General features: G+C 41.3%; 1 protein-coding gene across 3 annotated transcripts in view; it reads right to left on the minus strand.

Moving 5' to 3' along the window:
- The window catches only part of SLIT3 (slit guidance ligand 3), a 494,867-nt gene that overhangs the window by 128,973 nt on the left and 353,408 nt on the right, over window positions 1–12,486 (minus strand). For all 3 annotated transcript variants that reach the window (XM_077186384.1, XM_054642751.2, XM_077186385.1), the window contains 2 exons: window positions 7,215–7,358; window positions 4,063–4,226 (listed from right to left, as the gene is read on the minus strand). In XM_077186384.1, the coding sequence (XP_077042499.1) occupies window positions 4,063–4,226; window positions 7,215–7,358 (308 nt within the window). The remainder of the gene's footprint in view (window positions 1–4,062; window positions 4,227–7,214; window positions 7,359–12,486) is intronic.

The raw sequence follows: 12,486 nt of genomic DNA on the forward strand, positions 1-12,486 counted from the left end.
AACCTGCCAAGTCTTGAAGTGACAATAAGCTACCACAGAGACAACACAATCTGCTCATGGATTCATTTCCCTTACTCCTAAAGCCCAGTGCTGCCTTAGAAAACAAAACTGCTCTGTAGTGAACTTAATCAAATGCTTCTGGGCAGGATATTTGTGCTGATCTTTTTCCCCCTTATTCACATTAAGAATGGGAGCCTCCAGTGGCCTCAGGCTGCCAAGCACCATTGGATCCTTAGGTGGTCAGAGTGGGCAGATGTAGCCAAAAAGAAAATGATCATCAGAATTTCACTGTTGCCACTAAAAATGACAGTATTTCCCTTTTCTAAACAGAAGAGAGGGAGAATTAGACACAGCCTGTACTTATGATTTTTCTTTCAAGAAAACATCTCAGATTTTTTAGTCTCAGATTGTATAGCTGTGGGGACACAGTTGGGCAAGGGGGAGATTTGTTATTATTGTGGTGCACTGCATCAAACGGAAAGCTAAAAATCACAGAAAATAGTATCTATTGCAATCTGAAGTTTAAACATATTTGATGGTATATTCAAAAGCTTTGCCTGTCTCACAGCCCTGGGCAAAAATATGTCCTGTTCCCTGCTGTTCCTTCATTTCATGCTATAATGCTTCCAATTCTCCTTTTAAAAAGAATTATGTACATTATCTACCTGTTGCACAGAAGCTCCTTCCTATGGCCACTCATAACCTTTGCAGATGTTGCTCCATTGTCATCAGTAAAAGCTCGAGTCATTAGGTTCTGTGGGGAAATAGCATCTGCAAAAAGTGCCTCAATTGAAAGAACTGGTCAATTGAGGAAAGAAAGTGAGTACTTCAGGCAGGATGCTATTGAACCTATACAGTGGGGACCTGCAATGAAAACTGAAGGAAAGAGTGTGCAGAATGAAGTTTTGTAGCTCTGTCTTCACAGTTTCATTTAATTATCAAATACAGTTCTACTTAGCCCGTCTGCTTCTGTGTCCTCTTGACATTTCCTTCTTGATGCTCCTCTGCCACTTCAGACTGATGAAACTTCAAACATCTCAGCTTTTCTCCCCTGTTCCTGCTAACCACTCCTCTCTTCTGTTCTTAGAGAAAAAGCACTTCCCTTTCTTCCCTTAATTTACTGAACAGTCACATTTTTTCTTTCTCATAAAAGGTCCTTTCTGACAGTTCCCTTTATGATCACAGAATCATGGAATAGTTTGGGTTGGAAGGGACCTTAAAGATCATCCAGTCCCACCCCCTGCCATGGGCAGGGACACCTTCCACTATCCCAGGCTGCTCCAAGCCCCATCCAGCCTGGCCTGGGACACTGCCAGGGATCCAGGGGCAGCCACAGCCCAAATCCAAATCAACCATTTTACAGTTTAAACCATTCCCCCTTTCCTGTCACTACGTGCCCTTGTCAAAAGGAACGTGGAGGACACACAGACTTCAGGACAACCTCAGAATTTTATGACTTTAAAAACTGTCCTTTCCCTGATGTCAAAGTATTAAGCTCTCCTAGGCTTAACTACTCCTGGGTGCAATCCTGACACTGCCTGAGTAGCTCTGCTCCCACAGAGCCCAAACTTTCTGTGCATCCTTGTCTCTTCTCAAATGTCAAAGACTGCGTGAGGATAAAATCCCTCACATTCCCTGTGTTTTCCCCTCAAAAAACAACTTTCTGACCATTGACACGTACTAGATATATTACATAAACTACATGAAATAGAAGGATCCTGAAAAAAGAACCATTTGAGAAAGAGATGAACATTTACAAAAGAATTTAAATGAAAAATTGTTTTCTCATACACTGAGCAGGAGATGTAAAAACTAGAACAGAGAATTCCAAAGACAGTGAGGACATTGACAAGTTACTAAGCCTTGCCATCCCAGTGGGATTGTGTCATCCCTGGATGACACAAAGCACTGCCCAATGCTCTAAAAGAAGATTCATACCTCATGGACATTTCTGCAGAGAGACGTGCAGGGTTAGATCCTGGGATGAAACATATTCCTCAAAATGAAAACATGGAAAATTCCTGCTAAATGCCAAGCTTGAAGCAGCCATGATTCAAAGGGACAAGTTGAGCAGAACAGGTGCCAAGGATGTCTGTTCCCTGGATTGATTTACAAGCTAAGATTTTCTAAACCATTAGATGTTCCCTGTCTCATGTGAGCAGACAGCAAGTCGAGTTCAATGTATCTCATCACCATCTGGAAACTCTACAGGCAAGGATCTCTTCTCTATTGAGCTTTTGAACAGCATTAGTTTTCATCCAGCTGAAATCTTTGTTCTGAAGCTGCTCAATCCCTGCTCTCCTCCTTCATAAGTCAGGTTTATGCTTTTTCCATGTGGTTTTGATATAGATGTAGAGCTGGAGACCCAGGGAAAAACAGCCTAATGCCTCAAGGAAAGGACCCCCAAGAAAAGAACTCACACAAAATATTATTCTCAACATCACCAGGTACTGAGTTCTGCAATTCTTAGCTGTGACCTCTCCTAAATGGTGTCAGCTGGTGTTTGCCTCCTCCAATCTCCTGTACCTTTGCTCAAAGCATGCATGCACACACATAACATTAATTCCTCCAGCCCATTAATAAAAGCAGAGGAAAATAACAATGGCAAATTGGGTACAGGTTTATACAGATCTGTTTCTGCAGGCTGCTTTCCTGACTAAGTTATATTTATGCATTTTCATTTCCAGTTTATTTAAATATGAATATTACTGGCTAATTGCATTGTTACTATGATGGACACAATCCAAAAAACCTAGATAAAATATGTCATAATTTCAGGCCTGATTATAAATGTTGTGGCTTGAGTCACAAGGGATTGAAGACCTTAACAAGCCTGCCCAAGAGAAGCTGACTGCAAATGAAGTTATCTTTATTTTCTTTCCCCCATAAAGGGAAGGTTTAGCTCGGCATGTTGCTCACAGTGATGCACAAAGCACAACGACTTGTTTTGGGCTGCTGCCACTCAGCTTCATGCTGCATCCCCATCTACAGCCATTCATCTTTTACCACCAGGAACACAATTAATCATGTTGCTTTTCAGAGGAAAAAAAGAAAAATCATAGTAATTTTCATAGAAAACACCGCAAGGTACTCCATCAATAACAGTCATTTTTCTCCTCAGTACACACTAATAGATTTGCTTACCGAAACCTGCTTGTCTTTACAGTATACAAAAATGCAGTAATCCAAAATAGATATCACCAATAGAACCAGTAGGAAAAACACATGAAGAAGCAGTCATTGCTTAGTTGTGCTGTGTAAGGCAAGAAATATTCTTTTACTGACAGCTGAACCATAAATAAAGAAGAGATAGGATTAAGAAAAAGCTGTTTATGTTACTTTGGAGGTTAATTTCAGGTGGAAACATTTTTCTGTTTCATTCACAACACAAAACCTTTGCCTAAATTATTATGCACTTTTTGATTCAAAGCTTGCTGAAACCAAAAATCTTACCAACTTTGATGGCAATTTTACTGGAGTTAGTGTGTGTTGCTTATGGATGTAAGGAAAATGAATGCATGAAAGCACGTGCATTGATGTCATTCCCTCACCCCAGATTCACTCCCATCCCAGATCAGAAATGCTCACTGCCAGTTGTACAAAAACCTCTCATACTGTTCTCAGCCTTTTAGATGTGACAACTAAACTTGAGCTCAGCTCTCATTAGGTCAGTAAGAGCTCTGCTTGAATACAACTGACAATCCTGTCAAAATATAACATTTCCCATATAGATGCATATATATTGTCATTGTTTTGCTTAAATATTTCATAATTTAGTATCTTTTTACGAATACATGTCACAAGCTTTTATTTTTTTTTTTTGTTTTTAAGAGAAGACAGCTATAGACTGTTTTTTTTTTTTTTCCCTTTTTTTTTTTTTTTAATCCATAAGGTAATTGCCTTTCTGTCGAACTAACCGAATTTGCCCAAATTCAATTTCCAAAGCTGCTCCCTAATATCCATTACAGCAAACACTGTGGGGCAGATTGGATTAGCGGGCTCTCTGGACCCGCTCCTCCCGGCGCGGGGAGCGCAGCAGAGCCAGGATAAATGAATTATTACCTGAGCAGCGGAACTTCTTGCTCTTGATCTGGCTGATGCGTTTGTTGGCAAGGCGACGGGGATTGCTGCAGCGCGCGCCGCTCGTCTCGATGGGATTGTCCTGCAGGTAATCAGCCAGCCACTTCAGATGGCAGTCGCACACAAATGGGTTCTGAGCTAAATGGCTGCGAGAAGGATGGCATGTTTAATCACCACTGACCTGGGACACCCTGCTCCTGCATTGTTGGTTTTTGTTGTTGTTGTTGTTTTTGTTTTTTTTTCCCCCACCGAAGCTGAAGAGTGGAGTAATTGAATCGGCTCTTGCAAAAAAAAAACACCCCAGGCCCAGTGGAAGCTGCACAGAGCCGCTCGTGAATGGCAGAATTCCGCGAGTGCTCACATCTTCAGCAAGTCCTCCTTGCAGAGCAAACAAAAATTAAGACAGCAAAGCCCCCTTTAAGGGACACAGACCTGCTGCTGTCTCCCAAATGGGAGAATTCTGTGAGTGCAGCAAGTCCTCCACAAAGGAAACAAAAATTAAGACAGCAAAACCTTTAAAGGACACAGACCTGCTGCTGTCACCCAAATGGGAGAATTCTGTGAGTGCAGCAAGTCCTCCACAAAGGAAACAAAAATTAAGACAGCAAAGCCCCCTTTAAGGGACACAGACCTGCTGCTGTCTCCCAAATAGGAGAATTCTGTGAGTGCAGCAAGTCCTCCACAAAGGAAACAAAATTTAAGACAGCAAAACCTTTAAAGGACACAGACCTGCTGCTGTCACCCAAATGGGAGAATTCTGCAAGCGCTCACATCTTCAGCAAGTCCTCCTTGCAGAGGAAACAAAAATTAAGACAGCAAATCTCCCTTTAAAGGACAAGACCTGCTGCTGTCTCCCAGGTCCCACAGTCTCTCCTGAGAGCTTGATGTGCTGCCTCTTGAGAGAAATGCACCTTACCTGAAGATCATTTTGTATCCTGGTTTAAAAGAAATTTGATCAGCAAGCTCAAAATGTGAATTAGTAAAGCACCTTGGATCTTTGGGCAAAGGCAAAGGCATTTTGTATCCTGGTTTTAAAGAAATTTTATCAGCAAGCTCAAAATGTGAATTAGGAAAGCACCCTGGGTCTTTGGGCAAAGGCAGAAGTGGTCCAGAATCTTTTCACAAGAATGAAATTAATATCTGCACACACTCATCATTTCTAACAGTACTTCCTTCATATGTATTTTTTCCTGAAGCAAAAGGTTTTAAATTAAAGACTGAAATGTTTAGGCAAGGTACAACTGCACTTTATCCTTTACCAAAATTTGCTTAACTTGTTTCCTATGAAATTGGAAATAGGTATCATAGCATTGATTTTAGCTGGGCATTTAGACTTTGGTAACAGAAATCTGCTGGAGCATCTCAGAGAGAAAGTGTTTTTCTGCTGCTGTTCTGATTCATTTTGCTTGACAAAGCTGAGCACTGTATCAGAAGAGTGTGCCAGGTCTTTCCCAGGCTCTAATCTCAGTTCAGCTAACTTGCATCAGTCCCTCTGACCTCCAAGGGAGCAGGACTCAGCTCTCCAATAACTGCAAAGACAGGTTAAGAAAAGACAGATGTTTCAATTTGGTTTGGACAGAGGTATAAAGTTATAGCCTCACAAGAACTCTCTCCCTCTGTTGCTGTTTTCCACTTGTAGAAACTTCTTTTCTGTTTGCAGTTATATTTATGAACTGCCGTTGAACAAAATAGGTGTAAAATGCAACAGGGCAATGGCTGTTCAGGACTGGGAAGGGAGAGCCCACAGAGCAGAAAGGGCCTGAAGAAACTCAAGATTCCTGTTGCAGTAGAGCCATTCCTGCTGTGAAAGGTCCAAAGAATCACATAGAGACAGAATTTGGGTCTGGTTTTGCAGCTCTAGAAAAGTACAGAAGATGGCAATCACTTGGAGTCTTAAAAATGGGAAAATGAATCAAAACTTTGTGACAAAGTCTCTTGGTGTGAAGCAACAAGTCCATTCTAAGCAAGAGCTACCAGCAGAACCCTATGGAAACCAACGGGAGATGTTCACACCTTAGGCCATAAACATTAAAACACTACAAAAGCCTATTGTTTAACCTGACAAACCTTACAGACCTCAGGGAAAGAGCCCTCTCTGTGGCCCCAGTTCATGTGTGCACATACACACAGGCTGCAGCAGCAGAAGGCATGGTGGAGCTGCAGGGACAGAACTGGGGGTGCTGTGTATGATTATTCCAATGCCTTAATGGTTTGCAGCAATACATACTGGCCAAATATCTGTTGGAAATTCAGGTTATGTTTGTGGCTGCCTGAGGACATGGCAGAAACTCTGCTGCGAGAAATCCTTGCTGTCAGTTCATTTGTATATCGTTTAAAATATTTCTACAACTAATTCAGCCAATGCATTCCCAGTATTAAAATATATAAATGTGCATTTGCATACAAAAATTGCAGTACTATAGTGTGTGTGCAGAGATACTGCAGTATGTGTGTGTGTATATATATATATATATATATATATACACACACACTCATAGATATTTTAATACTGGAATATCAGGCTGCCAACTCCAGCTCTGAAGGAGTACTATTTACCTTATTATCTTATTACTCACAGCTTTAGGATGAGACCTTCTTCTACAAAATATTGAATCATTTCTGTATTTTTGCTTCTGGTGCCTATTCTAATGCCTCCAAATTCAAAATTGTTGAGTGGATTTTCTTAATGGATCAAATAATACAACATATCATTCCCCTTAAGTGGAATGTCAGCTGAAATGTGGTTACAGAAGTCACGAACTGCACAGCAGGACTCAGACCCAGGCAGGAGAGATGCCAACTCATTGGCTCATTAAAAACTGCTAGGCAATGATCCTAATAGAAAATGCTGTTCATATCTTATCCAGAGTCAAATGCACACATTATCTCCCCAACAAACAGCCTGAGCTTCACACAGCCCTGACATTTCTGTCACTGAGGGCAGGCTGTGTCGATCCTGCCCTCACTGAACTGATGCAACACTCCTTCTTCTTGCTCCTTTTCTCTCACTGAGGAAAGGAGGGGCTGCTACAGGGATGTCTCTTCCAAATCGTCTTAATGTCAGATGAAAAGACAGGCAACATTTTAGGTGGGGAAAGAGAGAGCTGTCATTTGTGCTCTGGCTGCATACTCACAGAGTCTGGATCGATCGCAGAGGTGCAAAGAGCCCCTTGCTGATGGTCTGCAGTTTGTTGTCATAAAGAGATAACAGTTTGAGATTATGCAGACCTTGGAACGTGTTTACCCTCAGGCAGTTGATCTTGTTGGCATTGAGAAGCCTGGAAACAGAGAAAAGGTTTAGAATTCATTAATCTTGTAATAATCAGATAAAGATAGACTGGACCGCAGGGTTAAATCTAAAAAAAAAAAAAAAAAAATTAACCTAGCCATCAAAGCTAAACCACATGTAAAGGCTTCATTTGCCTGTTACATTTCAAAGGTGAAAAACTGACAGTGGACAAGAGTGCTCTCATAGCTGGGGAACATACAGACATATAACAGTGCTAGCCATCATAAAATGCTTAAAAGCTGGGGGGCTGTGGGGGGTTGTATGCTTAGCCTTGTCCCAATTTACTCAAAATTCTACACAAATATTTAAGGAAGCCTTCAGCTTAATATACACAGGAATAAAAATTGCTTCCCACCTTGCTACTCCATGCACACACAGCCCACAATGAGAAGAACCCTTATTTTTCAATTTTCTCTATCAGCAGCTGTCTTAAGTCTAACTGAAATTCTGGGAGTTTGAAATCTTTTGATAAGGAGTGTAGGGTTAATTTGATAAGGGAAGATTAAAAAGATGTTTCTCCTGAGAGACAGAAAGAGGGAAGTGTAAAGTCTGGGCTAAAACCTAAAAAGGAAAACCCAGTTCACACCCAAGGACAGCCAGGCAGGGGCCCAGGCTGCCCCAGGAGCTGTGTCCTCAGTCCCTGTCCTTGGAGGCTTTCAAAGTGACATCATAGAAAGCCCTGAGCAACCTGCTCTGACCTGATAAGGTGGCTCTGCTTGAAGCAAGGGTTCCCCAGACTATTGCCAAGTGATCACTCAAGGTCCCTTCCAGCCTCTACTGTCCCACAGTTCTATGAATTTCAGTTACACCAGAGCCCTGTGCAGTTGTGGAAAAGCAGCACAAAGGCAATTTAAACACTATTTTTAAAAAAACCATGTATTTTACAACTATAGAGCAACCAGCTGGTGGAACTAATCAGTTCAGCAAGAAAATCTTGGACAGTACTTGTGCAAGTTTTTTAGCTCATCCATGCAGAGTTCTGCCCCATGTCATAAGTAGATACAAACCCAACAACAAGCTGCATCTCCTGCTGAGACAATCAAACACAAGAACACTTAATTTGTCACTGTCATCTGCATAGGTGGTATCCTGCACTTAGAAGGGAAATAGGCAGGAAATTACCTATTTACTTAGCAAAGCCAAAATCCACATCTTTTGACTACTACCAAGAACTACTGAGAAAAATGGTAAACTGCAAACAGTATATGATGTTAACTCAGTTCTCTGAGCTCAAAATTCTTCCCTTGTCAATGAATTTAAAGGACTAAATATTGCATCAATGTGGCTCTCTGTGAGGCAGAGCACTAATGCAGAACAGAAGACAAATAGGCAAAAAGGAAAATATATCCTCTATTTCTCAGCAAGGAAATGCATCATTTTAAGGACACCTCTAACAGCAGCACAGGGAGCTTCCATTCTCAACAAACTGCACAGACACCACTAAAGACAAGAGAACAGCCACTCAGGAAGAAATACAAGCTTGCTAGTGGCATGCGATGCTTTTCTTTTCTCCAAAAAGTAATTCAGAAAATGCTTCCTCTGCCTTTACACTCCTGAAACCTTTGGAACATCACAAGCTCATTACAGTTCTCTGCTCCCACTGTTGTTTTGGCAGAGCCATTGCTGCAGCCAAAAGTGACAGTGTTTGTGACACACAGGCTGCCTTGGGCAGCATGGGGAGCTCCAGGAGAGCAGGAATGCTTTGGAATGAGAGGGCTCCAAAGGAAAACTCCCCTTCCCAGCCTACAGGAAAGTCAGTATCAATTTACCCCAATTTCCTCCTTTATATGTTGTGGAAAATGAAGTTTGACATTAGTTAAGACAAAATCCCATAGAAGGCAATGATGGATAAATGAGGTTACATTTTTGCATGAACTAATAGCTGAAACAATTTCATGAAATCATAAGCAGCACTAGTATGACCCCTCTGGAATCTGTATTTCCATGACACCTAATCCACACTCCTGCTGGCTCCCCAAAAGTAAAAGGGTAATTTTCCCATTGGGCCACAGGAACAGCTCCTCCTCCTTCACTCCAGCAGCAAATGCCATCTCCTCCTGCTGCTTCTGACAGAATCTGTAAACCAAAGCAAAGCAACCTCGTCCTCTCGGATCTCACACATCATGCATTTCTCTTTCCAGCTCATAGACAATCTCATCCATAAAGAATGGCCTAGCAAGGCAGTGGGATGCAGAACCAGGTACTGAATTTTGAACAGTATCCCTAGACATGCTCTTAGGCATTGCAAATCCTTTGGTTTCCATCCCCTGTCCTTTTGCACTGGTGCCACCCTCATTTCAGGGAATGCACACCTGCTTGGTTTGGCTGCTCCTGTCTCATGACAAAAGTCATCATCTAACTCACAGTAAGTAGGAGGGAAATGACCCAGGAACAAAACTGAAAACAAGTGTGTACTTCCATTTTTTTTCCTAAGTGCTAATTTTTTTCCACTACTATAGTAACGGTTTTTGTTGCAAGCAGTACTTGTAACAAGGTATAAAGCAAAAATGAAAGCAGTCTCAGCAAGAATAGAATTTACAACTGCACTACAATTGTATTTCCACATGTGGGTAACCAGGATGTCTTCTTGGGATGCCTCAGAAGTGCACAGCAGAGCTGCTCTGGGCAGATGCTGCTCCCTTCTGTGCAAAGATCAGGCACAAAGTCTACATTACTGATCCATCCCTCTGAGCAAAACTGACCTGCAACTGCAGTGAATACACTGGATCCAGATTCATTCTCCCATTGGTTTCAACAAAAAATGAATAAACCCCAGGCTGGAAAATAGAATTTACAATGTGACGAGGTTCCTGGCATGAATTTTTGATGACTATGTTCATAATGATATAATCTGTGATGTTTATTTAGAGCCAAACACTGAAAATGAGAGCAACTGATCTCATTGTACAGCTACAAGTACAGAGGCACACGCTCTTCTTCAGGCACCAGAGTCATTTGGAGCAGAAAAGTGCATGTGCAGACTGTTTAGAAGGGGGAATTCAGGTCCTAAAGAGCTTTTCTGAGGTGACAACACCTATTCTGTGTATCACAGAGAGTCTGCTCAGCAGGAATACAGGTGTGGCCATAGGAGGTGGATGGTGAGATGCATCAGTGACTTATTTCTGCTCTGAATCAGTGAGAAACTGGGGGGAGAAAAGAAACTGAGGAAGCAGAATACATTATCCCTAAACATTTTTCCCTCCTACTTACTGTGATAATGACTTTTGGCCAGAATCATTCAGGTTCATATTCCTTTCAAAACTCTCAGTTTTTTAAAATATCCGCTATGAATATTCCCCTCTATAAATCTCAGTCCTTTATTTAATCTTTCTTCATTATCCCAGCTCCACTAATGGCATCTAATTTTTAATTAAGTATACAAGGCAGGCCTCACATGGAGTTAAAAGTGGTTTTAAGATGTTTGTTAAACTAACACAAAGGCAGATGAGAAAAGCATATTCCAGGGAGCAGAATCTTCCTTGAACACTGCACCAGGCCATAAAACATACTAAAGGTTCCTTTATTGGACTTACACCAAGAGAAGGAACAACATTAAAAGTGGAGTTCTATTTTAGCAGGAATTACCCAGTATTTATTTTTGCAGCAATTCATGGTGAAAGTAAATTCCACTAATTCTCCTATTTTGTTATCAGCTTGATTGGATGAGATTTACACACGGCCTCCAGATGTGGGGCACCATTCAAAAGGAGGTTAAATATTCAAGTAGAAATAAAACCGCCTGCTACCCAGAGGGATGATGGATTATTAACTCAAGTCTCCATTTTCATCCCTCTGGATATGTAAAAAACATGAAGAAACCTCTCACAAGCCTTGGACCACCACAGTTTGAGGGAGAATGGTTAAAAACCTTGTGGTTTGCACACCATTGGAACAACGAGCTGAGCAGTGCACTATTACAATTCCACGAACCCATTTCCTGAAAAAAGTGGATTTGTCCACACACATTGAAATAATAACGTGTTTCAGCTAAGCCCTTGAAATGAATGTGCACTGAATTGGCTCTGTAATTGTATCAGCTGCTCATAAGCACCATCTGCATAATTAAGATGGTCCCATAATTGAATTATATGCCCAAGCACAGCTTCAAGTGATTAACATTTAAATAACATTCTGAACTCCAAACCCAAAATGACTGAAAAAATTGTTTTTTAAGAGCAAATGGGAATGTTTATATGGCTTTTACCCTTAGCCATGTTTGTATTTTTATCTCAGTGAGGTCAAGTAATCAAACTATGAGGAAATAACCACAAAACTGGGAGAATCAACAGCAGCCTGACAACCTTACACGTGCCAGGGACTGCAGGCTGGCCTCTGGTGCTCCAGGATAGAGCAGGAACCACCCTAAATATACCAGTGAGCCTAAAGGAAAGTGCCAGGGAGAAAAGCTGCACCAAGGCACTGAAAAGCTTCTCTTCCTTTTTCACCAGCTTTGTGTTTTGACAGCAACGACAACACGACGAGAATGAAAATGTTTGGCATCCCATGAACTGGCTGGCACATCCCACATGCCAGACTCCACTGGGGAAAATGAGAATTCACCAGAAAAAAAAACAGATGTAAGAGGCACAGGAGACTTGTAAGGGAGAGGAGAACTGGGTAACAGTTTTGCCTGGCTAACAGCAGAATACAAATTGAACAGGCATGACCTTTATAGAATATCAATAGTTGCAGGCTTCACCTACGTTCAGAGGCACTACAAGGCAGCAAAGAAAGAATTCTCAGCAGAAAGCTTTCCTTAGAATATATTATATCTGTTACAAGAAGTTAAAAAAATTAGCATGTATTTTTCAGAATTTTCTCTTGAAATTTACAGGGAATCAAGTGTCATCCTTGATTTAACACAATTTTTCACAGGAGAACAGCTGAAGTGTCAATACAGCAATATCCAGTCAAGCACTTGGTCATCCCAGCAGCCAATGATGAGCAACAACTAAAGACAGAATTGTGTGTGCCCCTGCCTAGTTATTGGCAAAATAACTATATTAAGTTTCAGGAACATTTTAAGATTGCCTGGACTGTCAGGGAGCATTTTGATTGTCTCTCACTGTATCGAGATATTTAAACATCTACTGAAATTTACATTTGCTAATGTGATG

The sequence above is a fragment of the Agelaius phoeniceus genome, chromosome 15 (assembly GCF_051311805.1).
Source record: "Agelaius phoeniceus isolate bAgePho1 chromosome 15, bAgePho1.hap1, whole genome shotgun sequence".
NCBI lineage: Eukaryota > Metazoa > Chordata > Aves > Passeriformes > Icteridae > Agelaius > Agelaius phoeniceus.